Source organism: Pseudomassariella vexata (genome assembly GCF_002105095.1).
Source record: "Pseudomassariella vexata strain CBS 129021 chromosome Unknown BCR38scaffold_6, whole genome shotgun sequence".
Taxonomy (NCBI): Eukaryota; Fungi; Ascomycota; class Sordariomycetes; order Amphisphaeriales; family Pseudomassariaceae; genus Pseudomassariella; species Pseudomassariella vexata.
Window position 1 is genome coordinate 852,613 of NW_024467961.1, and position 27,969 is coordinate 880,581.

Here is a 27,969-nt window from a genome sequence, read left to right on the forward strand (position 1 = left end):
GCGTTCGTTTCTGGGAAGTAATGATTATGGCAACACTTACACAGAAACAAGAGATACATTAAAGCCTTGAGCTTTTAATATAAACAGATGAAATGAATATCAAAAAAATAGTATTATTGTTCCACGGTTTATGACTCACTAAATTTTGTCTTAATGTCTCAGTCCTCGCCCCGTCAGCACTTGGCACCGTCATTCCACAAAAGTCATCTTTCTTCATCCGACGCGCTGCCTAACCCTACAATATCCCCCGTACAACTCTAGCTAACCGGAATAGTACCTCGACGCGATACTCGATAATCCAGGTATAAGCTCACGGAATTAGAAGAGTTAGCGGTTGCACGATAAGTACTTGACCTAGATTCGCGATTATTTCCTCCCCGGCTCGGTGACGTAACCGACTGCTCCGCGTCCGTGGCGCTGGACGTGTTGGCGTTAACTAGGCCTCGACCTTCGTACGTATTTTAATCGAAGAATCGACTACTAACGAGCCTACTACGAAGACCTTAACGCGTATCGCGCGTAGTTTACGCTCGTACGAAATTGTAAGGTGACAGCAAGCCTAGACCATCACGTCACATAGACCAAAAGATCTAAAATCCTGTCACTTAGTGACAGGATTGAGGCTTAACCCTGCTTATAGCTCTGTATTCCCTTACAGAAATATAATTACGAAGCATAGTATCTAAGAGGTGAAGACTCTAACTAACCTAATCAAGGTAAAATCCTAGTCTAAATACTTTAAACCCAGAATTATAGAGCATTATAATAGCTCCCTAACGATTATTCTTGTGACAGGCTGTGCCTGAAATGGGATCTGGAGCTGCAAGAACCTTGCGTCCAGATCCAACAAAGGAACCATCGAGGGCATATGAAAACATAGTTTGTGTTCTCGGAAAACTCGCTTATTTTACTTTCCTCCTCAGTTAGATAATTAACAGTATTTGGCCATGTTGAGCTGTATAGTTTCGCAGTGAGCCCGTCACAATTCTTATGGCTATTAACCAGTTTTTCCGTAGTATGACGGCTATTATATACTGGTTGGTTTATTTAAGGGTAAGGTTACTATACTTCGAAACGCTAATTAAGAGCTAAGCTGTCGTCGAAGCACCAAAACCCGATATCTATAAGATAGAGGATGTCTTAGTTTACGAGAGGCTTAGGGCCTCTAGTGTTAACGGGGGGTTAAGTAGTAGCTATAGGATAATTTACGTGCAAGTCGTCGTCGTACGAGAACGGCCGAACTGCGCCGAAAACGCTATAGAATCTACGGAGAGCCTGAACATAATGCTCGTACTTGTTAGAATGATAAAGATGCGTAGAAGAAGAGGATTCCGATTGTTTGAATTGATTTTTTATTATAGTCAAGTTATTGAAGTTATTCGTACGGTGTCAAGACAAAGTGGCTAACTTGCTTGTGGGGTACGTTAATATCTCAGAACCTCTATGCTAGTTGCGGTCGCTAGTTTGTAAACATCCCCGAGTCTAGTATGTGGACCTTACTTTCTCGAGACACCCAACTCACCTTAAGTCACCATTCACACACATTATGCCACATGAAGCCATCCCCACGGATGTACATCATTATTATATACACCCCAACACCCTCCGTGCCATAGAATCATAGGAACTCGCTCAACACCGTGACCCTCGTCCTCGCGACCTCAGACCCTTGTTCGCCTTCGCCCATGACCCTCAGGATCTGAATCATTTTCGCTGATGCCACATACGTCAGCATCGAGATCAAATTTCAAAATTTTTCTCCCAGCCAAACGAGAGTGGCAGAACCGAGCAAAGCCAACTTACCAATGTCCTTCTTCGCCCTCGCCAAAACTGGATCCCGGTCAAACCTATCATACTCCCCCTCAGGAGCCTCCTTGAGCGCCTCGCGCAATATACTCCCAATACACAGCGCCTCTAGGAACGCCCTGTGATTAAATACCCACCAAACCCTCGCCTCGTGCTCAAATAACATGTTCAGCATGAAGAAGGCACTTATAGCCTCATGCGCCGCCTCCAGCGCACCCCTGATATTGATCGGCACATCCGCGCTCTCAGACGCATGTACCAGCATCAAGTTATGATAATAATTGCTCGTGAGAAACAACGTCTGCCGGACGACACGCTTGTTGTTAGCCGCTAGTTGCGTCAGACTGTCCGTGTCCCAAGACCGGAAGATGTCCGGGAAGGAGCGGTAGACGGCGCGGAAGTCGGCGATGAGCTTTGATTTTTGGCGCTGGGTGGAGCAGATGGGCATATCGAGGGAGCGCGGGCTGCAGATGGTTTCTTGGACTAAGTTGGCGAGCGTCCACGACCCGCGGATGTACGCCATGTCGGTGGGGTCGGAACAAGCTATGCTTGACGAGTCGTCCGTTAGGTCGTCGACATTTACGTCGGTATGGGTTGCGCTCGGCGGTAGGGAAAGCAGGACGACCATGAAGGTGTCCTGTAGAAGCACGGCTTGCCACAATTTGCGCCGTTGCTGTTTCTCAAAGATGCTGGCATGAGGAGCCACTGTTGTCATGTCAATACTCGATATGATAGTGGGACACAGAGGTGACCTACCGATATTTGGATCTCGATGCAAACCCATAGCATAGGCTTGCCTGATGAGGATGCCAGCGAATGCCCACCCATCCGAGGCATGGTTGTCATTAATGAGAAAGTAAACAATCAGCACCATGGCCTGCAAAGACCTTACGGAGGCCGAGCTCAGATACGAGCCGACCCGTAAGGATTGATTCGAGGCCGAGGCGTAGAACTCTGCACCCCGTTTTGCATTATTTGGCTCCGCCGTCGTGACGAACTGGGTGCCCAAAGCCAACATGACGAAAATCAAGGCAACCAGAGAAGCATCGGTACGATCCTTGTCCTCCCTCGGCAGTGACCAGAAGTGCTCGTAGTCGGCGAAGAAGGTTTGGCGGTGGATCATGGGATAAACCGGGTCGACGCACTCAAAGTACTGGTTCACCAGAACGTCGGCTTGGAGCTTGTCTGGCAGCACGTCGTTCACCTCGGGCAGTCCTCCTTGGCAAGTCCAGTAGTTGGCAAATGGATGCTCAGCCCCTATGCCAAAAACATTGGAGGCCGTGGGTAGGGAGTAGGGGACGTGGGAGAGAAGTCCGGTTGAAAGGGCAATGGACCCCCGAGAGGCGGCACGGCAGGTAAGAATGGCTCGGTCTGCGACACTGGCTGCAGGTGACTTGGCCTCAGTCGGCCCAGTTGATAACCGCTTCTTTGGCGGCTTGGTCATCCTGCGACCGTTTGTGGCGGACCGAGTCGTCTCTCTACCCCTGATTTTAGTCATTTTTGCGTCATGTTTAGGAGAGAACTTACTCGAGTAGATTGGCGACGTGGGCATAGCGGCAATCGGTTTGTCGTTTTATGCCTATTGATCATGAATACGTTGCTCGTCTCAGTCTCTATGTGAGAAGCCGTGCTTACAAGCAAGACAATGCGGTCTCCCTCTGTCACACTGTACACAAATACAATGGTTAATAGATGCAAATCCCGAGTTGCACCAATAAAAGCAGTGAGATGAGGATATGAAAAAGGCCGGGAAAAACAAGTGCCAACAAGCTGGGGTACGGAGGTACTACCCGTTGCTGCGTCTTCAAATTCAATGATGAATATGCTGGTTAAACATCCCGCAACACGCAGAATAGGCATAAGCCAGAAGAAAAAGGGCAATTATACTTTCGTCTTGCGCTCAACACACTCCAAACAAGATAGCGTAGGCTTATTGCGCTTCTGCTTCTTCCTGGCGTGCTCCTTCGTTGCGGTAGCGCTGCTGCTGCTGCTACTACCTCTACCTCCATAGTCCGGGTCCACACGGCCATCACCAGGCTCAATCTTAATCGTTAACTCCTCGGACGACGAGAAGATACTGCGACCGGCCAGATTCGGCATCGTCGGCGGCGGCGGCGGCGGTGCTGCTGCTGCTGCGAACGGCCCCGACGCGTGTCTGTGGTCGGCCGTCGCACCGACTTGAGATAACGCCATGCTTCCCGCGTCGGGACACAGGGAGGGAATGCTGTAGTATGACCCGAGCGACTGATGTTGAATTGACGATTGAAGAAAGGCCGAGGCCGAATGAGACAACGGCGCCGGGAATAAAGGTGCAAAGGCCGTTCGTTTCGGTCAGTAACTAAGCTTGATTTCTTGCGTTTTGGCCGTTTGGTTGGGTCTGGCGCGCTGGAAATACCGGGAATAGATGGAGAGGCGAACGGGTGGGAAGTGAAAACAAACGGCTTGAGGGAAATTCGGAATTCGCTTGGAAATAAGGCGCGGGAAGTCCAGAGATACCCCGGGTTCTAGACTGCTAGGCTCTAGCTTCCCCATCCCCCCACCCAGCTCCACGACGTTCCTAATCGCCCGCTCCACTATAGATACAAACTAGACCCATGTCCAGAGAAGTAAAGCCGGGACAGCTGCGTAAAATAGTTTTATCGAAGAGCTTGCTTCGTTTACAACGTCCGATGGGCCGAGATAATCCCTCCGGTCCAAATTCAGTACCTGGAGAACTGGCAGCTAGCAGGTCAAAAGTTATGTATCTGGACCTGGTCTGGCCCGTGTAACTGGCAGACCGGGGGCGGGGGTTTGTTTCGGCCTCCTACCTCGGAAGCTACTCCAGCAATAGAGATAGGTGGGGTGGGCAGGGAAACTCCGTCTGCGATACCCGCGGTAGTCTTCACATTGAGCAGGTTCGCAGTATCTATGCGGCAATTTGCAATTACTCTCGTTCACAAGATAACACAACCAAAGTTACAAGAATTATATCGTAATTAATGAATTCATCGCAGTCGTCGGTCTCAAGTCAAGCCGTATGTCTATCTGTCGACTCGCTCGCTACTTCCCCAACCCCAAGGGATGCAGACTCCAAAATACTTGCCCTTCCCCTTTTCCCATTTGTGGTCGGCTCAGTGTTCTCGAGAGCCGATCCATGTAGAAAGCCATCGCATCTACCGAAACTAATCCATGCAAGAACCCCGTCCTCCAATTTAATTGCGTAGTGGGGTTTTTCCAGTTGTTCCAAGTTCCAAAGCTGGTTTGGAACTTGGATATGAGAAAGTTCACCGTTTCAAGCTTCCTTTCTTGAGGCTTTCGTGGAATAATAATCGCGATATCAGCCTGGCCAGTGTGTGGACTACTTGGCGAATTATCAGCATCTACCCGGTAGATGCTGAGCCACCGTCAAACGTGGCTCATCGCCTTCCTAATCAAGAGCTTCGACGACCTGGCTAAGAGCGTCTTCTCTCCCCTCGACTGAATTGATCTCTTAGCCAATGCAGTGGGCCGCCGCTGCCAGATCCACTAGATTCTCGGGTTTGGTCACTCTGTGTCGATCGGCGCGTCGCGGGCGACGGGCTTCTATCTCGCGAGCTCTGCGCGAATGCCGAGTTCAGGGGAGGGGAATTTGAGTTGCCTCGGGAAGATCCTCCTCGATCATATGGCGAAGCCATGTCACGAATAGAATTTAATCTAGCTTCACCTCGTTGTTGCAGATTTGATCTCAACCTTTCTGATCGGTCCGAACTCATATTGACCCTCGACGACGATGAAGATGATACTTGGGGACGGGCGCTGGAAGGCGTAGCTCCAGATTCGCTAGCCACAGACCCATCGATAGCCGTACGGCAGATGGGACAAGTGTTGTGTTCCTTAAGCCATAACGTTACGCAGGCCTCGTGAAACCAGTGCTTACAAGGCAACACTATAACCTCGTCTTCGACATGCATTTCATCGATACAGATGGTGCATTCACCTTTTAACTCGGGACCTAGCATCTGCTCATCCAGCTTCTTTCTCGGTAGTTTGGCGATGGTCTCGGGTGACGCTGGGGGAGGTGCATTCGACTGAGGGTTCGCCTCCATGAGATTGGTGATAATGCGATCCAAAGCCTCTTGAGAGTATACGGCGTCACCATGCACGGCAGTGGGGTTAAGTACTGACGCAAAGAGCTGATTCAAGGCTGCGGCAAGATCCACACGGCCTTCTTGAGGAGCTCCGGGACCGCCAGGCGCATCGGGACTCGTCGGATCATTCCTTGCCCCGGGAGGTGGACCAACATGGCCGAATATGTTGCCAAAGATCCTGTGATCGAGGTTAGCGTTGGACGACAGTAATAACAAGGTGAGCCTGCGAGGACCGCGACCGGGGGAAGCAAGGGGGTCGTACGATTGGAAGGGGTCTTCAGCGCCACCGAGCCGATTACCACCGCGGATCGTTCTCGATTGGCCTCCGCTTGAACTGGTAATTGTATAACTACTGACATTGCCAGTAAATCCAGGACCATGGAAGGTGGTGTAGCTGACACGGGGCTCGCCAAGTCCAGGTCCACCTTGACCACCAGGTCCACTGAAGAGCGTGGCCGGACCAGAACGACCAGTCACAGCAGGTGGTCCCAAATTCGGACCTCCAATGTCTCCCAACATCTCGGTGAATCTTCTGATTATGTCATCGCTGTTCTCGGGGTGCGCGCGTGATCTGTAAACTGCTTCTGGATCTCCCGGAGCACGGAAGAGAGTGCGACGACCGAAGAAGCCGCCGGGGCCATGTGCGAGGTGTTCCTCGATGTCATCCTCCTCGGGATCCGAATCAGTATCGTGCAAGTGGCGGTGGTGATGGTCAAAGCCTGGTAATGCGAAGTCATCTTCCATATTGCGGGGATCATTCTCGGGAGTTACCTGCAGCACCTTAGTCAGTCATGCCCTAGAGCCTTGCATAGAAAGAGAGAGCTATTCGCAACGTACGATTTCGGTGGCCTCGCCGTCACAGTTAGGGCAGATCAAACCACCTTGATCGCGATACCACTCATGTTCGCACTGGTGACAGTAAACAACCTCGCGGTCAGCAGAGGCGTCCAGGTGACGGCCGCCTCTATCGGAGGAATTCGACTCCATTTGACCCTGCCTTTGTCGTTGAGTCGCGGCGAGGGCGGAAAGACCGAGGCCAAGAGCTAGGCCGCCGAGACGGAGTGCGCGGGAAGCCAGAATGACGGTTTCTTTTTAAGTATAAACTGTAGAGTGTATTGCTGCAGAACCCTGGTCAATGAGGTCCTTTGTTGAATCGAACAACCAAAGGGAAGCGCTCTCGTGCTGCTGTAGGTAGGGTCGGGGGCTTTGGGCCAATCGAGGTGCGTCACTGCGTCAGGCGGGGCAGTCACGGTGTATTGTACTGCTGCGTCTAGCAGGAGACAAAAACCGATGAAATTTCTGTTCGTAGAGAAATGCCAACCCGAGACTTCTAGAGTAGATAAGGAAAATACGACGGCGGTTTGATGGGTAACGGAAGTGTAAGTTGCCGTCGACCGGTCAGACAGCGCATCGGGTTGTGGAGTGATTTAACAGCGTTACTTACTCTGCCTTCATGATGTGGTCAGTGACTGTGCAGCTTCTAGCCGATAGCAACGATGGCTGCAATAAATAACTCCAGCCATAGATGACTGGCTAGTGGCAATTGTCCCAGTGCCGGAACACGAAGGCGAGAGTAGGAAAGGATATCTGGCAATTCAAATGGAGAGGGTTACCTAGGATGGGCGCAGCTGAATATCAATAGCGATCTACCGATTTGGTGTCCTTAGATTCGGAGCAGAGCCGGTGGGACTGGGCGTACCTCACCACGCAAGGATCGATCTTGGTGTTGTTTCCCCAAACTGTACCATTAACCAAGGTGCAGGTAGCAGGGAGATGTGTATTTCCATTAAATGCCACGAGAAAACGCTAGGGAATCAAAATTTAGCCACTAAGTAGAGAAAGAAGACAAATTATTCCTTTTGGTGCAGCCAACCATGGTAAAAATTGTATGATTCATTGGGTCATAAGTCACCAAAGCGCTTTTCGGCTTGATGTTCGACTGCTTTCGTCATGTTTCCGCGGGGTCATCTTTGAGCTGGTGAATTGAGATCCAATCAAGCAGCAGCGTCCGTCATATCAACCGGCTATGCACCGCCACGCCGAAACAAATTGTCGCAGGAAATATGAAGTTTACGCACCCAACAAAAATCAACCAACACATGCGCTTCTATTACACAGTAGTCAAATATATGTTATCGCAGTTGTTTCGGAGCGGCCAGTCATTTAGTGATGGACAGGAAAAAATTTCAATTACCCGCCCCCAGTATTCCACATACTAGATGAGTGAGGTATGTAGTGCCAATCAGCATATGCAAGAATCTACGAGTGTATGCGAAGTCGGAATGGAAGTAGGATTTGATACGTTAGTATCATGAATCCGTCCATCGGCTGTAATGTGCCCTGACCGCCTGTACATACAATGAGCACCTTGCAGAAAGAAATATACACAAGCAGCCTCCAACGCCGGTCTTCTCTTAGAAAGCATGCATCGTGGGCTCTCGACGGACCGTATTATTACTTCATACCCATCCAAACAATTACCACATCAAGTCGTCCAAAAAGACCTCATCTCCTTCGTCCTCTGAACAAGAAACCGCCTACCACTCCCGCGGCAATCGCAACACCACTTATAATGGCAACGCCCATCAAGCCCTCCTTGGCCACCTTGTCGTCGATCAACCTACGCAGATCCGCCGCTTGGAGGTTCGCGGGCTCCTTGTCCAACAGCAGGTCATTGTATCTTCGTGCCTCGGCATAGTTGCCAAGCTTGTAATTACCCAGCGCCAGGTAGTATAGACATTCGCGGCGGCGCTCGGGGGAAACGCGAAATATGTCTGAGAGGAGGCGGACGCCTAGTTGTTGTTCGTTGCGCGAGTCGGACTTTACCAGGCCCTGTGGTCGGCGTTAGTACAAATGCCCTCAAGAAGACCGAAGTAAAGAGAGCTGGGAAAGACGGACCCATGCGTAATTAAATTTTGTCTGCACACCGACCATTTCGCCTTCTTTCTCATACTGGGCTCGTAGAACTGCAAGTTCGGAGGGTTTGAGTGGCGTTTCCGCATCGACAGCATCTGGAGCCATCGTTGTGTTAGCCTTGTTCTCTTCGTCTCCTCGTGGGGTAGGCAGCTGGATGTCGTGGAGAACTAACGAGGTAGGGCTGTCATCCTGCTGGTATTATGCAATAAACGGATTGGGATACTCTTGCTAGTAACTTCGTGAGAAAATCAAAACTCAGCTCGTTTGTTCGTATAATGTCGTAGAAACGTAAGTACAATAAAGCCTCGACGAGTCGAAGATGTCGGGTTGTAAATGTCTTTGTGACGACGGGATACAAGTCACAGTGTTGCGGGTGGTATCGGTAAATTGTGGCGGAAGCTGTCGGCTGCAAGGCGGGTCCATGGAAGGTTGCAGCCTGCTGGAGCATGTGGTCCTTCTTTGTGGCGGCAATGACGCAAACTCCCACACAGATCAATCCGCTCCAGCTGATAAGCCACGATAGTCGTCCCGGTGATACAGGCTGTTTTGCGCATACCCGTCTAGACGATGATCGCGACCTTCGATGTAAAACTTCGTTTACATATTATAGAATTTTGCGATCCAACTTGCAACAAGTCTAGGACACCCTAGATACTCATAGTCATCCATAGTTATGCTATTCAACTGAAATCCAACCAAGAGCACCCCAGACAGCCACTCAAAACACCGACCTGAGGCCATATCACCAAGATGCTGCTCGACGAAGATCCCGCAACGGTATGCGTCCCAATCTATCTCCAGGCCCCAATGTTTCACACACATCTAACATAACAGCCTTAGCTCATCCACCACACCATAAACAACTTCAACATCGCCCCAGACAAAACTGCAATCTCGCGCATCCACGACTCCCTCTCGACCCTAAGCCAAGCGCGCGACCTGCGGGTCCGCGACGCCGAGTCCTCCCTGAAAAAACTCTCCCGGCACCTCTCCACAATCCAATCGCAACACGAAGAACTCGCCTCCTCCCACTCGTCCACAACGCACGCGTCCGAGATCTCGCGCCTCGACACTCAGAAATTTCGTATCGCCAAGGCGTGCAGCGACCTCGAGATGGAGGCCGAGCGCCTGGGGAGCACGCAGGCCGACCTGGCAGCGCGGCTGCAGGAGCTCGAGATGCAAGGGGTCGAGGGCCCCGCCGATGAGGCGGCCAGGCGGCGTGATCCTGTTGAGGATGAGGTGTTGTTGCGGTTGAAGGTGTACCGGAGTTTGGGGATTGATATCGAGAGGGATGGCAAGGATGGAGAGTTTGCGAAAGCGGTGATACGGAATGATCGGAAGGGAGACGTACATGTAGTAAACATGGATAAAAAGTTCTCGCGTTTCTTTTATGCCAATTACTTTTGGCAGACAGTGTAGTGGAGGACTTGAAAATAAGGGCAGCAACTCAATATGATGTCGACAGTTGGACACGCGGAGCGGTGCATACGGTTATGATTTAAGACATTCAGACGGCGTCGGGGGGCATTTATTTTATAGTGTCGTGGCAGTTTGATTTCTAGGCTGTCTATACGTTCAGTATCCATTGAATGGACTAGAATAGTTATGGTGCGCAAATTTATGCCCCAACCCAGTTACTTCCCTACCTATCCCTAACCATATCTCTCTATTGAGCCAAGTGCGCCAGCTTTTGTATGTTGACAAATAGTACAGATGGATAAATATGACATTCCGTCTTAGTACCCTTTTCTTGAAAGAGGTACCGGGCCCAACAGCTCCATTAAAGAGCGAGCATCATGGTGACAAATCAACTTGTATAGACGCAAAGCACGATGTAAAACTGAAGAGGTGAACCTGGATGAAAGAGAGTAAAAATACATTGGCTTCGATTAGATTGAAATGATGTTGGTGAATGACATTTCTCGTCTATGCTCCAATCTTCTTTGGTTGAGCAGTAAACGGCGGAAAATAAGACTCGTAGTCGAGAGTCGTGAAGGGTTCAAATCGTGTCCGTGTCGGGGTCCGACTTCTCGAGGTGTTCGGACTTTTCGGGCTTGAGTTGTTCGCAATACGTAGCCCTTCTGGACTGCTTGACCCAACGCGTGATCCCGGTTTCATGTGAAGTCCCACTCCGCCGGTGCTCGACAGAACCGTACCGCCGCTGTGTGAGCGAAAATGGTTGCGTTGGTGATGGTCGGGCATTTCAAGCCTAGAATTCAAACTTTCCCACGCCTTTTCCTCGGTCGTGTCTGTGCTATCCCCCAACCTCCAACCACCGATTCCCTCGAAGTCGCGATCGAGTGAGCGGCTGGGCGTCAGAGCAAGGCCATCAAGTCCACCTAATGGCGTAGTAGACCCACTACCTTGACTGCCCGCGCGTTTTCTCCTCCTCTTACTCCGGGATGAGGATGCTTCAGGTGACGATGGAGGTGATGAGACCGGAGATATTAACGGGCTGTGCCGACGGCTGACGGATGGTGACTGTATGTAACGGCCATGGCCCTGGCCTAGGACCACAAACCGAAGCCATTCGAGCCCTACATCGAAATAGACCAAGAAAAGCCGCAAGAACAAAACGAGAAAGGCGAGGATAGTGGTAAAACCAGCGCAGAGTGCGAGTGGTAAGGCGACCAAGAAAACGAAGGGCAAGATGAATATCTGGAGTGGATTGACGAGTGCCATTGTGCCTAACAGCCGGACGCCTCGAGTGGTATCGTTCGAAGAGAGTAAACCCGAGGCGTAGAAACGGTTGAGGAATTGATGTGATACAGGTTGTTCAGATCGAACTTTCACACATCGTTGTCGAAACCATCGAATGTCTCAGTTGAGGAAGAGTATTGTCCAAAGAAAATTGCGAGTAAAGAAAAGATAGGATCGGCCGATGAAAATAGGCAGTTTACGCCAAGCGTGACACCAAAGCGGAGAAATGAGAGCAAGATAGGTGCATGGAGGAAAAGAATAAACAGTGACGCTTTCCCGTAGACGTGGGAGACTCGAAGCTTAATGCATGATGGGTGAATGCTTCCAGAAGATGGAGGGTGGTGTGGATGCGTAGATGCCGTCAAGATCGCGATGGTGGTGAGCAAACTTCAACCTTCCATAGCCTCTTCCATTTAGAGATCTTTTGATCCTGCTATGCCTACCGTGTAGAGTTCAAGGAGGGCTGCACAAATATGTAAAAGCTGTACTTGAGATTTTGCTGGCGTGGGCCGTGGAAGCCAAGTAAGTTTTCACATGTCGACGCGGCGTCTGCGTTTGGTTGCGCAGTCATCGTGCGTTTTGGCGTCCGTCCCCCTCTCTCCGTTCCCCCCACCCCCGATTGGCAGTCGACTGGGACATGCAACATTGTTGGTGGAAGGCAAGAAGGGTTCAGCAAAAGCTGGGGTTAATCTGGGACTAGCAATGCGGCTAGAGGCGGGGATCGCCAAGCCTGGACAGCTTGGACTCAAGTAGCACCTTGAGCTCGTAGTTGCCAGGGCGTTGGGTGATTGGATCATCTCCCTTGGACAGCCAGGTAGAGGTGCTCTCATTGCCACCCCGGCGCGCTTGCGGTCAATTCCGGGAAAGAATGGTTTGAACAATCGGAATTTTCAGGCTGCATGCAACGCAACGTTGATCCGGAGACATCAACCTGGCCGGTTGAGTCACGCAATTGTTACCAAGCACATATTAAGTTGCATCCTCTTCAACACTCTGTTGACGCGTTTTGTTCGTATTCGCCAAACATACTCTACATGCTGACTGGTTTGACTTCTGTCTTCATCGGACTCTTCTACAATCCTTACAAGCCTTCAGCATTTGGCAGTATTGGCAACCGAATGGAACGGTTCCTGAACAGCGCCACTTAACCTCTAGCCCACTCAAATTCGAGTGCTGATCATAGTGTCCAGATCAATAGAACGTGGCTCATTGGTAATGATCAGGTTGCCATTGTAGAGGCTGAGAGTTAATAGTCCGCAGACGGCGTGTCGCCGCGTTGAACCTTGGGGGACCGGCGCAACGAAAAGCCCAGACGACTAGACTGGGATACTCTGTCTTGTCATTGGCAATTACGCAAAAGCTCCTTGCTTAGAAGCAATTGTCTGACTGTTAGGACGTTGGAATTACTGTCCGAAACCGACCGCTGTTGATCCAGTCGCATTATCAGAGGAACACTCTACAACCCACTGTAGACTTACGAACATTTGGTAGTTGCGCAGTTTGACAGGGTGGCTTGTGACATTGGGCTCCGACATCATTTCGACCTCAAGCAGCGCTCAGAGCCTCCCATAGTTGCGCCTAACGACCAAGAGAGTTTGAGCCCCTGAACTTCCATGTGCCCTCACATTCTGCACTCCACAATGTGTCAACAGCATCACTCCGAGGGACCAGCGGAGTTCCCTCCACATGCTCGAGGCGTCCAGAGTGTTTCAGACACTCAGCCTTTCCCCTGGGACGCAGGTGTTTTTGATGCCCACTGTCACCCAACCGACACTATGGGCTCCATAGCCTTGGTCCCTGGCATGAATGTCCGCGCGTTAACCGTCATGTCCACTCGTTCACAAGACCAGGACCTGGTCTCTAGTATCGCGCAGGACCTCGGGGTCAAGGATGGTGACACCTTATTTTCACCTCAGGCTTCTTCAAACCAACGCATCATCCCTTCCTTTGGGTGGCATCCTTGGTTCTCGCATCAGCTTTACGACGATTCGACCGCTGCATATGATGGCTCAGAGGCAAGCAAACAGGCACATTACGACAAGGTCTTAGCACCGACTCCTTCTTCGAGAGACCCATCTTTTAGTGCCGGCCTTGAGGAGCCCCGACCGCTGTCGGAGTTCATCAACGAGACCCGAAAACGTCTGGAGAAGCACTCACTTGCTCTCGTAGGCGAGATCGGTCTCGATAAAGCCTTCAAACTCCCGGTCAATTGGGCTCCCGTCGAGCAGAGTAAACGAGACCATGGGCTTACTCCAGGTGGACGAGAAGACCGACGTCTGAGCCCGTTTCGTATATCAACCGAACATCAGACGATAATACTTCAAGCTCAGCTCCGTCTTGCGGGTGAGATGAACCGTGCAGTCAGTGTGCATGGTGTTCAGGTTCATGGAGCTTTGTATAATGCTATCGCAGATTGTTGGAAAGGTCACGAGAAAGAGGTCTTGTCTCGACGAGAGAAAAGACGCATTGCTAAGAACGCTGAGGATTTTTCAGATATGTCAGATGAAGAGGGTGATGAATTGAGAGAGGCAACTCAACAAAAACCAATCAAGTCTGGCCCCTCAAATTCAGGCACCCATGATAAAAAAAGACCATATCCGCCCCGGATATGTCTTCACTCATTCAGTGGCCCAGTGAATATACTAAAACAGTATACTCACCCTTCGGTGCCGGCACAGGTCTACTTTTCCTTCTCTACCGCTGTTAACTGGAACAGTAGCTCCGACAAGTTAAAAGATGTCATACGCGCAGTCCCTGACGATAGGATACTGATCGAGAGTGATCTGCACATCGCAGGTGAGCAAATGGATCAGGCTCTTGAGGATGTTTGTCGGAAAATTTGCAGCATCAAAGGATGGGAATTGCGAGATGGCATTGGAAAATTGGCAAAGAACTGGAAATGGTTTGTATTTGGAAACAATCCTTGAGTTCCTTGTGAGTGAGGTCACCGGGAATTACACCTGCCTAGTTGTATTTCCAATAATTTCAGTACTGTTTATCTAGAATCGGTTCGCCTCTCATGCTACAGCCGGGATACCAGTGAAGTTGATTCTAGAGGTCTAGATTCAAACCCTCATTTTGCAGTAAGACTATTCCATTTCCTGCCAAAGCAGTCGCTACACCATCTTACTCTCCCCACCAACGCCTACCCCTCCAAATTTGGCTCAACGATCCAAGCTAGATTCCTTAACTTCTTTCATACTTCCCATTCCGTATTGGCTGCCCCGATTTATTTTGAGAAAATGCCGGCTTCACGATCCGAATCTGCCGACAGTTCCTCAAAATAAATCGCGGTTCGGCCACAATGATCTCGAATGAGCGTCAGGCTTCAACCTATGACCTCTCAATGATAATTTTACTTGGTTAGTTGCTCCTGGGCTACTACGTGTTGACATGACATTGAGGAGGGCATCTCTAATTGGACCCATCGTATGGTAACATTCGGCATCGTAAGACGTCATTATATCTTTCAAATAAAACATATATTTATACGGGGGTGCCGTCCATCACAAAGCATTTCTCGAATATCGGGAAAGCACGCAGAAAATAACACCAGCGCTTTCATTACCTTCATCTGCTGATAATTCTGACCCTGGTGGCATGTTCTTAGATTTATCGTGGGCATCATCGCTGATTTGTTTCTCATCGGAAAGCGAGACTGCGTGATCACTCTGAAAGATCCATCAAAGCATTCTGCGCACTCCTAATATCCCTCATCATCCTCGGCCACCGCTCTGCAGCTGAAGATCAATATGGCGTCAATCAACATGACCTTCAAATGTACACTTAAGGGTACTGTTAAGCCCTCCTTGTAGGTGTAAAGGAACCCATATATAAAAGCTGTGCTGACTGCCATGCTTAAGAGCCGGTAGCATTCGAGATTAACGAAGGAGAATATAATGACAACTCTTGTAGGATAGTTTCCCGCCGTTGATAATACGGCGTTCAGGGGCCAATTTTTTGCATGGGTAAGAAGATGGCACTGTCGCCTCAGACTTTGAAATTGAGAAATTAAGAAATACAGCGACAATCAAGCCAAATTATGGCCGGACTGATTGCGATAATAGCTGCCAGACAAATTCCTAAGACGTATGAGCGGATTGGCGTGGTGGCTCATGGTCTCCATTTCCTCCTCCCCGGCTTTTCCGGATTGCTGGGCACTTCCCTCATAGCCTCCGTATATAGTCCTTCCCACAGCCTGTCCATACTGGTCTCTGAATGATTCCGTGTAAATAATGCAATGGGCGCACCAGACGCGGTCAGATTCATCCACGATATCAAACCATATCCCGAGATGAACTTTAAAAATACAAGCCACATCTGCTAGGCGGGAGGAGAACTCTACAATTGCATGACCGGATACGGGTTGCAAAGCTTGTGAGTAGTACAGACACACAGAAGTATCGGCAGGGTGATGCTGACCCTGCAACGTGGCCCATGAGCCTCTGTGTTGTTGGAAATATTGCCACAAGCGGCAGTCCAAACGTCCCCGCCTCATATGTTTCCAGAGTTTGTTCACTTCTTTTCGAAGATTCAGCACATCTGTCAGTAGCGCAGCGAACGCAACCCGAATTTCCTCCCCAGTAGTGTTCTCATCTTCTTCAAGGTCATATTATATTCGAACCTAACGCCAAACCACAATAACTGTCACAAAGTGCATTGATTGCAAAAACCAGAAGTTGTATATAGTGACGTTGGCTTCAACAATTCGCTTCAGAAACCATGTACAACAGATGCACGGCCCAAATAACACCCTCATTCCACTGCAGGCAACATGCCTGACAGTCCACATGTACAAGTGAGTGGTAGATCGCAATTCAGGACCGAATCCGGCTAAGAGAAGAAAGGGGCTAAGCTAGGCGGAAACGTGGATACTAAATATAGAGACCTGTACGGGCACTTCTCCTTGTAATGCGCTGTCATTATTAATACTAGTACTCGTGGTATCTTCTGCTTGGAGGAATAAATCAACTGAGCGGTCTGGTATGCGTCACGTAGGCGACAAAAAAGCAAATGGAGGTGGAGCCGGAGTGACAAGAATGGGCGAGGCTGGCATTTACAGTATGACGAGAAAAATACCAGGGACCGGGTTGGGCGAGCTAGGTTTTTGCCTGCGTGCTCGAAGACAAATCTAGCGTCCCAGCCGTTATTCACTCTTGTTGAAGTTCTGAGAGTATGAAAGTAACCTCCTGATGCCTACGCTTTGAAATTGTAATGTAATTGACCACCAACTTAATAGGGGATGATTCAATATGCTACCGAGTGAAGGCAACTAAGTTTGAAGATGCTTACAATCGACGCAAGTTGTCACGAACTTGGCAATACGTTCAGCAACTCGGCGGGCCGGCGGGAGACAACCTCCTGGCATCGTCGTTCCTGTGGCTGGCATGATCAACGAAAAGCTGCCCTTTCGAGGCATAATTAGGGAAGTGAGCGCCACCAACGAAAAGGCCCATGGCCACCTTAAGGCATTCAAGATACCTACGGTATAATGGGGCCGACTCTGACCACCAAGAGGTTGTGAAACCTACTCACATGTAGTGGTGTCGCCGCCAGAACTGGCCGTATCAAGGCTCGGGGAGTTTTAAGCATGAGCTTGCCCATACAGCGCATGTAGGAGACTATCAAAGACACTCTTGTCGTGTGTTTTATCCACGTCATAATCCACGTCATAATCCACGTCATAGTTCTCACGAGCATATGAGCCAGCAGTGGTAATGGAAATGAACATAACAAAAAGACTCGATAAGGCAGTATGGTTGACTCGGAGGGAAGTTGATGGTCAAACAATCGCCAACCGCAAGCGAGAGGTTCTAGTATTTCAAATGCTCGCTCCTTATGACCTCGGAATTGAGGGACACATCTTACTGCAAAGCATAGTACTCTATATCTTTGGGAACATTAGCAGATCGGACGCATTTTGCTATCCTGCTCTGAAATTTGATCATCCACCGATCCGAGAATAGCATTGGCCTCAGTCATGACAGAGCTTAGATGGACAAGGACTCATCAGCGTAAACCCTAGGCGCAACCTTGGCAAGGCAAGCGCGAGTATTGTAACTCTGTTAAATTTGTGGATCAAAACTTTTATCGGGACATGGTCGGGGTTGTGTAACCCCCGTGAATTACGCGCTTTGGCATGTACTTATAAGATCTTCTGAGGACTTCTATAAATAGAGGATATGCGAATCTGGGTTTATTAGCTGGCTAGACGAGGCCGATTGTCCTTTTCGGTGAAGCAGTGAATTATCTGAATCTCTACGCCCGAGCATGTATGTCATCCCAGTACTTACCTCAAGGAGCACTGGCGCAGCAACAAGTGCAAATGTCAACAAAGACGAGGCGAGCTACAGTACCTAGCAGAAGTTGGCTTTATCCTCTTCCCAAATCTTCAAGGCCTCATCATTTTTAGTATCACATTAATTTCCCGTTGAATTGGATGACCCAAACCCAGGTTTCCCCCCACACAGGTCGCTGGCTTCTGAGTGCCAGCCAGATGATTGCACCATTGAAACCAGCATCAGTTTCATTGAGAGATAGCAATATAATAAAAAAAATATTAAATACGCCGTAGGTGTTAACCCTCGGTACCTCTACAAGTACTCCCTTAAGGGGCTATAGATGATATAGCGAGCCCTTAAGCCGCGTCGGGCGGTTATACAGGTAAACTTGTAGCCAAACGACTACTAAACCTCCTGTCCCTCCCTAAGTCTGTGCTACAACCCCTGCCTGAACTACCGATAAGTGTGGTAATGTGGCACTTAAATTCGTTCTCAGGGGTGGGATGCTGCTGATGTGCAGAAGATGCTCGACTATTTTTTTGTCGCGACAAGTCGTAGTATCTGCTAATTGGGGTTCTCGTCGAGCGTATACATCTCAACCATACGCTCAAGTGGATAGACCGTAACGTGGTCTAGACGCTCGCAAGAATCGCGGCGAGGGGGCGTGCTGCGCGCCTTCTATCGTGAGGGGACGGGTTCGCCGACGAGCGTTGTCGGATAGGCGAGGTCCGATAAGGGGTCGGATTAACGATTCGAATTCTGGACCGGCTGTCGAGTTATATTCCGCCGACGTAGTGCTTGACGGTCGACTGGCTAGGATGCTCGTAATCCTAAACTGCACCAATCTCCCTATTATCGCTAGGTAGGCGAAGTCAACAAGGTGGGCAGCGCGCCGTAAGGGTTGACTAAACCCCCTTGTGTGTCAGCTGCGGGATTCGAACCCGCGACTCGTCACCGACCCAAGTGGGCGAGGCTCAAATCGGGACTTATCTACCAGCGAAGTGACCAACTACACCAGCCGACAGCAATATAATAATTCCTGGTCTTTCACTGAGCTCTCTGGCAGTTCCTAAATAGCGATGGAGTGGCGATTTGAGATCTTTGGTTTTTCCTTTGTGCGCTAGGTGTGCTGGTTTGGGCGATGTTGCGTATCCACCATTCTCCTGGCGTTGGGACCGGAGCGGGTGTTTGTCTCTGGGCTATTTTTCTGCATCGGTTAGTTTTGAACTTCTTGATTGAAACGAAGAATGTATTTTACTTCCAACATTGAAACTGAACGTCGAAAGTTTAGTTATATTAGAACAAGTAACATCGCTTGAGCACCTGTGTTGATTAACTGTTGAAGTCCCGCTGGATGGTACTGGCCAACACCTTCGATTATCTTGTAGAAACGCTACTTGATCTTTATTTTAGTATTTACGTACGGCATGTTATCCTGAACTGACGTATGCTGTTTTATGCTTTGCCCTTTGGGACTGGAGGCTTTGCAAGCGCCTCCGTGTCGTAGATATACGGGCTTCGTCAGTTGTTAGCCTTATAATTGACCACATGCAGTGGATTACCGAGGTTTGGATATCTGTATCTCTGGTTCATCTCAACCTCCAACACAAATGAAGTTATCTCTGCGAAATTTGGCACATTGCTTACTGCCTAACTGTCGCACCTGGGGCGCACAAATGCTGACGCCCAATGAGGACCTGTCATCAATTATTGTAAGGCAGCTTCGGTAAGGACAGGGAGCTAATATGGAACGACGCATTGTAGAATTTGACAAAAACTCTCCGAGAAAGTCAGGATTATTGAGGCCTGAATGGAACAGACGATGAACCCTTGCTCAGTTAAACGTACCAGAAACCCGAAAGTCGCCAAATGGGGGCAGAACTGTCAATGCAGTCACACACAATATATCCTGCCATAGCACGTAGTACAAATATATACCGGTCTCAATTAGGCTGAGCAAACTCGGTATCCTGGTCCAAGCAAGACCTTTATGTTGCGCCTCAATGTAGGACAGTCGGGGGGAATGGGGGAGGCGCAGACTCGCGCCCTTCCATCATTCTATCAGCTTTTCAGGTCAGGATATCCCAGAGAACGCAGGTTTTTTTCTATTTCCCTCCCAAGAGCTAAAGGTCAAAGTAAAGGTAGTTCGCTGATCCTTAGGTACTTTGCTTTATTTATCTACATATCCGGTTGTGATCGAAGGTGCATGCACACAGCAAACTGATAGATCCACAACCACAGCATGCATGCACATGTCATGCTCGAAGCCCCTTGTAGTAACAGTGCCTTGAAATTGTACATACATAAATATGTCCGAGAGTGGGAGACACGTGCTGGAGTGAGATATGGTCGAATCTATTCTTGTTAAATCATGTTGTTCAGTCATCATCTTGTTGCAGCGTAGTGCTATTTAACTTCATTCTGTGTCTTATGATCGTGAGACCTTGCCTAAATGACCAAAAACTCCTTCGATGGACACATGCAAAGGGGACAAATCATTCCTGTACTTCGTGAGGGAAAAATCAACACAGAATATAAGAACATGACGTTCTTATTTATGATCTCAATTCTCAAGCCGAGCTTCGGTCACCTGGGCACCCCCAACCAACTCGCAAAATTGAAGCTTGTCTGGTAGATCGGCAAAAGATTGCGGCTTGTGTGGATTGAACACACGACTTTCAGATTTACATGATGAAGTTTGACTTCAGTCTGACACTCTCCCAACTGAGTTAAACCCGCTTGGTGAAAATCCGGTTTAGTTGACAGATATATCGTAAATGTAAATGGATTGTGGGCCACACTATGCCCTTTCGGCAGTGTTCAAGTTATCTCATAATAGTCAGACGATTATCGTGAGATTTTCGGTCTGAGAGAATGTGGGGATTCGTGGGTTGGATTCTTATACTAGTTTGGCCTGGCATGCGTCGTCAAAGCATTGGGATTTGCAAGTACTACACGTGTACAAAATAGCATGGTTCCGCCAACACTGCAACCATATCAAAATAACATTTGATTAACATTTACCGCAGGAACAGATGCAACTGCAGATGCAACTATATATGTAGACCAGAAAAAGATGGACCTCGACCCCCATAAAATACTCGGGGGACGCGGTGAGTAATTGGACAATATTATTCTTCCTTGACTCAAAATTGAAATAAACCACGGAGTAATGGGCAAATTTCAGAGTGTTGCAAGGTTACAATGTCACATCATAGGAAAAGTGCTTCAACGTTGCGTAGTATTAAACGCTACATGTAGAAACCGCCAAAGAACCCGACAGTGGTGGGAAGACATTATTGCCAACAGCATGTATGGTCTCTCCCGCAACCCAATGATAGTACCGTCTGTCTACTTGCGACGGCGTGCTAGACTGGTCAGACCCAAAGTTAATGAACTCGGAACATAAGAAAATTTGGTACACGGCGTTCGTGTAATCTCATCCCAACATCTCGGGGAGCTCTGCCTCTTTCCTCACATGTGTCTATCATATTAAATTTAATCCTTTCGGCCCAGGACATCATCCAGCGACCCAGCAACGGAACTGTCGCTCGGCGTATACCTGGAGCCACCCCGCATGCCATCTGCCACATAACTCGAGTCCTCCGTTGTGTCATCGTATGCTGGGAGCGCTTCATCGACCGACATGTAGTCCAGAAATGGGGATATGGGGCTCGAAGGAATGGCCCTGGGCATGGCATGTTGGCGTTGGCACTGCAACATTTCTCTGGCGCGGCCTTCCTCGGCGGCAACCATGTCGCCGACCACTCCGGCCGCACTCCTGAACTGGGCGATTTCCTCCTCCATAGTTGTGGGCAAGCTGTCCTCGTCGCTCTCCTGGCCGATTTGGCGCATGATGGCGTCTTTCTCTTCATCTTCGGCGTTGCGGCCTGCAAGCAAGTTCTTGAGGCTCTTTAGTAGCTTCATCAGCCTCGTCTTCTGTACGATGCGCTGTTCATAGCGTTCTTGGCGGCGGGCACAATTTCTTCTGCTCGTAATGCAGCGGGTGTGCAGGATGCTGAGGAGGAAACCGAGGACTATTACTGTCGCGAGGACTCGGAAGACCGAGACGCTCGCAGCGAATTGGTGGAGGTCAAATGGCTGGCATCGGTTAGAAGGTTTCAGGGACAGGGATCAGATGGTACTTACGGGTGGAGGGCCGTGGGGGTGCCCATGAACATGGTGAGGAGGCCCATGTCGTCCATCTGGCGGGGGCGGAGGCGGCGGGTGTTCGCCGCCAGGTGGAGGCGGAGGAGGAGGATGGTCACCTGCTTGAGTGAGGTGCAACGGGTGCTCCCTTTCACTCTCTCTTGGCGGAGGCGGTGGGGGTATGTTGCCATAAGGACCCTCTGGTCTTGCTTCGTAATCCGCCGGCGGGGGATGGTTGAAATCAGGTTCCCCGCCTGGCGGGCCTTGGTGGTCGAATGGAGGCTCTTCACCTGGCGGGTCATGGTGAGGGTGACCGAAGGGCGGTTCTTCACCTGGCGGACCATGGTGAGGGTGGCCGAAGGGCGATTCTTCACCCGGCGGGCCATGGTGAGGGTGATCGAAGGGGGGTTCTTCGCCCGGCGGGCCATGATGAGGGTGACCGAAGGGGGGTTCTTCACCCGGCGGGCCATGATGAGGATGATGGAATGGGAATCTCTCGTCTGGAGGTCCATGATGATGGTCAAAAGGCGGTCCACCGTGTTCAAACCCGTGATGCGGTGGTGGCGGGCAGTGGCAGAACGGGGGAGCCTTGCCGTGGTGCGGAGGATGCGGGGAGGTTTCGTTCCCGTGCATGCGGTTATTATGATCCTGAGAGAACCCGTGAGGCTTCTTGCCATGCTTCCCCTTACCGAAACCTCTGTACGGGCCGTGATGCCTGTGATGTCGGTCGCCAAAGTCGAATCCTTCTCCGTATACCTTACTGGCGGCGCCCTTCACACTGTCGTAGACGGACAGGAAAATACACTTGAGATTATCGCAGTCGGTGACCTTGGAAATCTTGTCATGGAAGCCAAAAGCCTCAGCCAAAAACTGTTCCTTCATGAATATCGCCTGCTCCAGTTCGACAAGTTGCATCTTCATGTACTCAAGTTCAGCAATCTCGTTCTCCAGGTCATTGTTGACGTCCTTGTTCTTAAAGTCCTTGGATGGGAAAACGAGCTTCGGAGCTTTGATGACCGACTCAGCTCCCTCGATATATGTGACCCAAGTGGGACTCGTTTGCTGGAACTGGACGGTAAATCCCAATCCTTCGACTTGCTTGCTATCGATGAAGTCCACTTTGAGGCTCAACGCCTGCTCTTGATGGTTCGTCTCCGAGTCTACGCAGGAAAATGTCCAGCTGGCAACAATGATGTTACCTTGATCCGTTGTGATAGATCCCGAGCCGATTCCGGCGTCATCCTGGATCAAAGAGTGGCCATTAAGAGTAACATTTCCGTAACCACATGATTCTGCCGACTCGAGTACACTCAGTCGAAGTGACTAGATGCCAAAGTTAAATTGACTGGATTGAATTGGGGCGGCTCAGATGACCTACGGTTTCCCTTGGAGAATCATCCTCTTTAGTGGCAAGGTCAAGTCGGATAAAGGCAGAAGGTGGGTTGTCTTGGAAAGCTCTCGCAAGCGCCGGCGTCAGCCACAGCGCAGCCTTCAGAAGGCCGCGCATCATCGCATAGGCAGCCAACGACTACCTAGAAACTGGTTTGATGATGGCAAAGTGAAAGTGTGGTTGACAGGTAAGAAAAAAGTATAACAAAACGGCTGCCTAAAGTGTGCGGGAAGGGGGGGTCATTAACAGTTGCGGCCGAGTCCTATGTATGCGCGATTCGTGGGGTGCGTTACGTGGACTAACAGCCCCGTTCGAAATTACTGTAAATCCGCCAATCCACTTGCGATTGAGCAAGGGCAATTCGTCGACCGAGGTGTTCAAAGGATAGAAACACAATTAAACAGGAAATTCATGAAATCACTCGATTCATGAAGCGACAGAAATGAGAACCCGCTGTCCTGACGCTGCGCAAGCCCATCTCCAGCAAGAACCAGGGTAATAACGGGAACTGACCAATGAAGGTCAACGAGCTGACGAGTCCTCTAACCCATCTGGAAGTGGGCTGAGTCGAGGGCCCCGACGCCGCACGGGAAGCCAGGACCCATGTGACGTTCTTCGAAACGGGTTTGCTTCGTCGATAGACATCAACCAGAGGTTACACCGTAAGTTGCGCTTTTGTCGCAGCGATATCCTTGAGCCCTGAGAAACTCGTATACCTATTAAAATAAACGAATTGATAGAGAGTTATTGGGTTGCTTCAAATCTTCCGGCATTGCTAAGAGCCTGAAGATGGGACTGCTCCCAAGCTCCAAGCGAAAGGCTGCGCAGTCTTTTAATCGCAGCTCGAGTTGCAGAGATTGCAGAGATGCGTGACATATTGATTGATAAGTGCCAGATGCGCGAGTACCTCAAAGCCAAAAGTATGTTCGGTAACAAATGGGATTTACCTAGCATTCAGGGTGTAACCATGGAAGCCATTTCTCGATGCGAAGTCGAATTGTCCAATACTGTATGCAAGTTTGACATATTCATCTTTTCTATTTGACCTGGTCTGTGCACACAGGACTCGGTTTGTGTGGCTCAGCTTGCGCTCCGAAAACAGAGTACGAGCCTCACTGCCCCACGTTACGTTGACTGGAACCCGAGCTTTAAGGTTGGCATCAGCTACGAAATCCTCGTTCGCAAGTGCGCTCTTGCGTATATTTCATTGACACTGACCCGGCAACTAGCACTAGCTGTACAGGATGGCAAGGCACCGACTGATCGTATTGCAAAATTTACCGACACTAACGAGTCTCGTCGCAGTTGCCCCTCGGCCTCTTGAACGCGGCGCAAGGCCATCCTATGCTGGTGGAACTCAAGAATGGAGAGACGCTCAACGGGCATCTGATACAATGCGACACATGGATGAATTTGACATTAAAGGAGGTCGTTCAATCGAATCCGGTATGAGAGGCGCTTCGGACACCAATTTAGGGATCACAAATGGCTGAGAAATGATGCAGGAAGCGGATAAGTTCGTCCGTCTGCCCGAAGTCTACGTCAAAGGCAACAACGTGGGTTGCCACCAGGAATCACCAACATGGGAATGGGCGACAGAGGCTAACGTGTCCTCCAGATCAAATATCTAAGAGTGCCCGACGATATCATCGACCAAGTGAAAGACCAGCAACATGGACAGCAAGGCAACTTCAGAGGCGGACGCGGTGGCCAGCGTGGAGACCACAGTGGACGGGGAGACAGAGGTGGTCGTGGACGTGGCCAGGGCAGGGGAAGAGGCCGAGGCCGCGGTGCATGAGTAGAGAATGAAGATGGGGTTGTGGTATGCTAAGAGAGATTCAGGACACGAGACATGGCGTTTGTCTCATAATGAGGCTAACAGTCAGACGTCGACAGGACTTTCGAACGACATATTCGGCATGAGGCATCACTGAGATAAAGAGAAGATACCCAAGGATATCCAGCTTGGCTAGGACTTGGAGGTGTGTTGGAGTCCCAAACACAGACCCGGGACACCAGACCGGGAGAGGTTTGGTCCTTGCAGTCGGCAGCTGTGGCAACAGCTCCCACAGGAGGAGAAGCCAGCGAAGAAGGGGATAGCCTACATAAATAATCTGACTCTACGAATTTCCGCACAAATATGTGATTCTGTCCCTTTATCCGTGTTTTCCCCGTGACCGAAGTCGCTGTTGTAGCCAGATCACGTGATGATGAAACCGCGTCGGCTGGACCCAACGACCCGACCGAGCTTCAAAAGCTACTTTATCGGAGCCAAGTAATGTTACCCATCTACTATAAAGGATATCACGATGCGATAACACGTAGAGACGCAAATTTGCCGTCAACGCCAATGCCTGGGGAGTGCATTGTGATAGATGGCCTCTGGCGTTGCTTATGCCCTTCCTTGGACGCAATTACCCTCTCCAGGGCGCTGCAAAAGCCCACCACTCCTCTACGGCGGCCACGACATTTGCACCTGCCATGCCGACGTAGATATACCACCTCTGCGCCTGCGATGGCACGCTCGCCCTCGGTCTCGACTGCAGCATCTCAAGACAACGGAAAGGCACACATTCTAGAGAAATGCGGGCTAGTCTTTCGACATGTAAATGCCACTCCATCCGGCTCATTCATACTTAACAAACGGCACAAAGCAAGTGGCGAAGATGAGTTCTCTCAATATATGCACCGCGCATGGAAGCGTAACCGTGAACTTCCTCGCACACTCTTCAGAGGCGCGCACAACTTCGACGATGCTATGCTTGACTCCATCGGCACTCAGACCATGCTCGATACCCTTCGAGAGCTACAGACTCTCGAGCAGCAGTACCACTCCATTGCCAAGATTGTCCATTATCTCATTACAAAGCGCCGTGAGAAGCCCACCGCCTTCTTATACGAGTGCATCATCAGGGCCAACACGGACTACAAACATGGTTCCGCCCAGATCGTTGCCGATTTACTGAAGGAGATGGAGACAACAGGCGTATTGCCCACTGCTGGTGTCTACAATGCTATTTTGGATGTCAGTTTTGAATCTTGGAAGTCGCGTTGCCTATAGTCACTGACGAGCCAAGGTTCTCGCTATACACCCAGATTACGTTCTTCGAAACAAGGTGCTCAAGGACATGAGACAAGCTTGGCTGACACCGACCTTCAACGCCCACGTATCCGTTGCCATCGGCCTCCTAAGAGATGGACAGTATGAGATGGCGCTCGAAAAGCTGGAAGAAATGTATCAAAGTGGTGTTCCCATTCCAATATGGGCTTACGACACGTTCATCTATACGTTCGGCGAGCTGGGCTTCAGTGAAGAAGCCCTCATGATCATGCAACATAGGCTCAGGGATCCAGAAGCCAGCGACACGGGAGAGAACCTCTGGCTCGTTCTATTAGACTCCTTCAGCAGAGATTCATTCTATGAAGGCGTCCATTATATCTGGACTCGAATGGTGGGGCCAGGAAAGCTTACTCCTTCAGATGGTGTTGTTCTCAACGTGCTGAACATTGCTTCACGGAATGGGGATGTCGTCATGGCCTCGAGTGCCCTGAAGATATTTTCGATGCGCGGACGAAAGTTAGACCTGCATCACTTCGAACCTCTGCTGGAAATTCACGCCGGGCAAGGCGACCTACGCAAAGCCTTCATCACTCTTTGCCTCATCGACAAAGCTGGCCTACAGCCGGACTTATCCAGTACTCGTGTCATCTACCGATTGCTACGGGAGTCGCCCTCAGAGATAGAACCCGCCTTGTTTTGCCTACGCAACCTCCAGCTGGAACATCGGGTCCCCGTTGCTGCATTCAACGTTGTGCTCGAGGCAGCTCTCCAACAACACGGCTTCAAACATGGGCTAGATGTCTATCGCAGCGTGCGCAGGATCTGTACAGCCGGACCAGACACCACAACATTCAACTTACTATTGAGTCATTGCTCAGTATACAAGTCCCTGAAATTCGTTATGGCCGAGATGCAGACTTTATCCATCAAGATGAATCAGTCCACTTACGACCACGCCATAAGGGTCTGCTTTCTGCAAAAGCTACGCGATCATGCATTCTCATACCTCGAACAAATGCAGAACGACCCGGCAGCAGAATCAGGAGGGTGGTGGTTAAACAAAGGCACAGCGTTGGCATTCATTAGGGGCTGCATCTTTGCTGAAGATGCTCGGGTCCAAATTCTTCTCGATGGCTGCAAGAAGAGAGGCCTGGACGTCGACGAAGAAGTTCGAGTCCTGATCGCAGCGAAACTGCAAAGCGACAAAGCCAAGAAAGCAGTTCAAGAGGAACAACACAAAGCGGCTATAGTTGACAAAGCCGCGCCTCCAAGTGAGCCCAAGTCAAAGCCTCAGGTAAGACCGTTGGTGGAACCCTGGGTGGATCGCTCTGTGGAACCTCCCATTCCGAGCTCTACAAACTCTTTTGAAGACCTTGAGTCGATGTATGGGTAGGGCTGCCAAATGAGTAATGATTCCTTTGCTTCGAGCCACGGCGGGGGCAGCTATTCCTGATCAAATCTTCATGGGCTCTGGGTGTAACCCAGCATAGCTTCGAAGGTGGTGGGGATCGGGATAACGTCACATCTGACTGTATAACAAATCTTTATTGGCGCTGCGCA

The 27,969-nt window shown here is 50.1% G+C and overlaps 9 protein-coding genes and 1 non-coding gene across 10 annotated transcripts; 4 read left to right on the plus strand and 6 right to left on the minus strand.

The window, feature by feature from the left end:
- Positions 1-1,337: 1,337 nt before the first annotated feature.
- Positions 1,338-4,323, minus strand: BCR38DRAFT_431634 (fungal-specific transcription factor domain-containing protein). Its single transcript, XM_040860115.1, has 6 exons — positions 3,694-4,323; positions 3,442-3,472; positions 3,334-3,385; positions 2,563-3,284; positions 1,804-2,511; positions 1,338-1,713 (listed from the first exon to the last, which is right to left on the minus strand). The coding sequence occupies exons 1-6, from the start codon at positions 3,997-3,999 to the stop codon at positions 1,619-1,621; spliced, it is 1,914 nt and encodes a 637-aa protein (XP_040716165.1). The 5' UTR covers positions 4,000-4,323; the 3' UTR covers positions 1,338-1,618.
- A 914-nt stretch (positions 4,324-5,237) lies between these two features.
- BCR38DRAFT_408759 (uncharacterized protein) lies at positions 5,238-6,899 on the minus strand (the record flags this gene model as incomplete). The annotated part of the gene is made up of 3 exons (XM_040858299.1): positions 5,238-6,090; positions 6,175-6,683; positions 6,750-6,899. The coding sequence occupies 3 exons, from the start codon at positions 6,897-6,899 to the stop codon at positions 5,238-5,240; spliced, it is 1,512 nt and encodes a 503-aa protein (XP_040716166.1).
- A 1,077-nt stretch (positions 6,900-7,976) lies between these two features.
- Positions 7,977-9,257, minus strand: BCR38DRAFT_431639 (mitochondria fission 1 protein). Its single transcript, XM_040860116.1, has 3 exons — positions 9,001-9,257; positions 8,811-8,923; positions 7,977-8,744 (listed from the first exon to the last, which is right to left on the minus strand). The coding sequence occupies exons 1-3, from the start codon at positions 9,014-9,016 to the stop codon at positions 8,418-8,420; spliced, it is 456 nt and encodes a 151-aa protein (XP_040716167.1). The 5' UTR covers positions 9,017-9,257; the 3' UTR covers positions 7,977-8,417.
- A 321-nt stretch (positions 9,258-9,578) lies between these two features.
- Positions 9,579-10,247, plus strand: BCR38DRAFT_341691 (Spc24 subunit of Ndc80-domain-containing protein; the record flags this gene model as incomplete). Its single annotated transcript, XM_040855886.1, has 2 exons — positions 9,579-9,605; positions 9,669-10,247. 2 exons carry the CDS (start codon positions 9,579-9,581, stop codon positions 10,245-10,247), a joined length of 606 nt encoding a protein of 201 aa, XP_040716168.1.
- Positions 10,248-10,754: 507 nt separating this feature from the next.
- BCR38DRAFT_408762 (uncharacterized protein) lies at positions 10,755-11,510 on the minus strand (the record flags this gene model as incomplete). Its single annotated transcript, XM_040858300.1, has 1 exon — positions 10,755-11,510. One exon carries the CDS (start codon positions 11,508-11,510, stop codon positions 10,755-10,757), a length of 756 nt encoding a protein of 251 aa, XP_040716169.1.
- Positions 11,511-13,168: 1,658 nt separating this feature from the next.
- On the plus strand, positions 13,169-14,455 carry BCR38DRAFT_341878 (Cut9-interacting protein scn1; the record flags this gene model as incomplete). Its single annotated transcript, XM_040855904.1, has 1 exon — positions 13,169-14,455. The coding sequence occupies one exon, from the start codon at positions 13,169-13,171 to the stop codon at positions 14,453-14,455; it is 1,287 nt and encodes a 428-aa protein (XP_040716170.1).
- Positions 14,456-18,729: 4,274 nt separating this feature from the next.
- On the minus strand, positions 18,730-18,832 carry BCR38DRAFT_t173. The gene has a single exon. It is a non-coding gene; the product is annotated as a tRNA-Thr (tRNA).
- Positions 18,833-21,032: 2,200 nt separating this feature from the next.
- Positions 21,033-23,802, minus strand: BCR38DRAFT_189494 (uncharacterized protein). Its single transcript, XM_040853990.1, has 3 exons — positions 23,337-23,802; positions 21,959-23,281; positions 21,033-21,910 (listed from the first exon to the last, which is right to left on the minus strand). The coding sequence occupies exons 1-3, from the start codon at positions 23,466-23,468 to the stop codon at positions 21,308-21,310; spliced, it is 2,058 nt and encodes a 685-aa protein (XP_040716171.1). The 5' UTR covers positions 23,469-23,802; the 3' UTR covers positions 21,033-21,307.
- Positions 23,803-24,472: 670 nt separating this feature from the next.
- On the plus strand, positions 24,473-25,484 carry BCR38DRAFT_431656 (uncharacterized protein). The gene is made up of 5 exons (XM_040860117.1): positions 24,473-24,595; positions 24,654-24,794; positions 24,854-24,904; positions 24,967-25,170; positions 25,245-25,484. Exons 1-4 carry the CDS (start codon positions 24,593-24,595, stop codon positions 25,144-25,146), a joined length of 375 nt encoding a protein of 124 aa, XP_040716172.1. The 5' UTR covers positions 24,473-24,592; the 3' UTR covers positions 25,147-25,170; positions 25,245-25,484.
- Positions 25,485-25,698: 214 nt separating this feature from the next.
- BCR38DRAFT_314822 (uncharacterized protein) lies at positions 25,699-27,595 on the plus strand (the record flags this gene model as incomplete). Its single annotated transcript, XM_040854690.1, has 3 exons — positions 25,699-25,881; positions 26,020-26,373; positions 26,426-27,595. Coding segments are annotated over 3 exons (1,707 nt in total), but the record flags the coding sequence as incomplete, so codon positions are not given.
- Between the last annotated feature and the right edge of the window lie 374 nt (positions 27,596-27,969).

What these genes read in the sequence shown, in the direction of transcription:
- BCR38DRAFT_431634 (XM_040860115.1), bottom strand. Translation starts at nt 3,999, where the DNA reads ATGGCGTTATCTCAAGTCGGTGCGACGGCCGACCACAGACACGCGTCG. An exon ending in GAGACCGCATTGTCTTGCTT is followed by an intron (nt 3,386 to 3,441) that starts GTAAGCACGGCT and finishes CATGATCAATAG; the next exon opens with GCATAAAACGACAAACCGAT. An exon ending in GCATCGAGATCCAAATATCG is followed by an intron (nt 2,512 to 2,562) that starts GTAGGTCACCTC and finishes ACATGACAACAG; the next exon opens with TGGCTCCTCATGCCAGCATC.
- BCR38DRAFT_431639 (XM_040860116.1), bottom strand. An exon ending in CAAAATTTAATTACGCATGG is followed by an intron (nt 8,745 to 8,810) that starts GTCCGTCTTTCC and finishes CGCCGACCACAG; the next exon opens with GGCCTGGTAAAGTCCGACTC.
- BCR38DRAFT_189494 (XM_040853990.1), bottom strand. Translation starts at nt 23,468, where the DNA reads ATGATGCGCGGCCTTCTGAAGGCTGCGCTGTGGCTGACGCCGGCGCTT. An exon ending in ATGATTCTCCAAGGGAAACC is followed by an intron (nt 23,282 to 23,336) that starts GTAGGTCATCTG and finishes TTTGGCATCTAG; the next exon opens with TCACTTCGACTGAGTGTACT. An exon ending in ACCCCCACGGCCCTCCACCC is followed by an intron (nt 21,911 to 21,958) that starts GTAAGTACCATC and finishes AACCGATGCCAG; the next exon opens with CCATTTGACCTCCACCAATT.
- BCR38DRAFT_431656 (XM_040860117.1), top strand. An exon ending in AGGTCGTTCAATCGAATCCG is followed by an intron (nt 24,795 to 24,853) that starts GTATGAGAGGCG and finishes GAAATGATGCAG; the next exon opens with GAAGCGGATAAGTTCGTCCG. An exon ending in TCTACGTCAAAGGCAACAAC is followed by an intron (nt 24,905 to 24,966) that starts GTGGGTTGCCAC and finishes CGTGTCCTCCAG; the next exon opens with ATCAAATATCTAAGAGTGCC.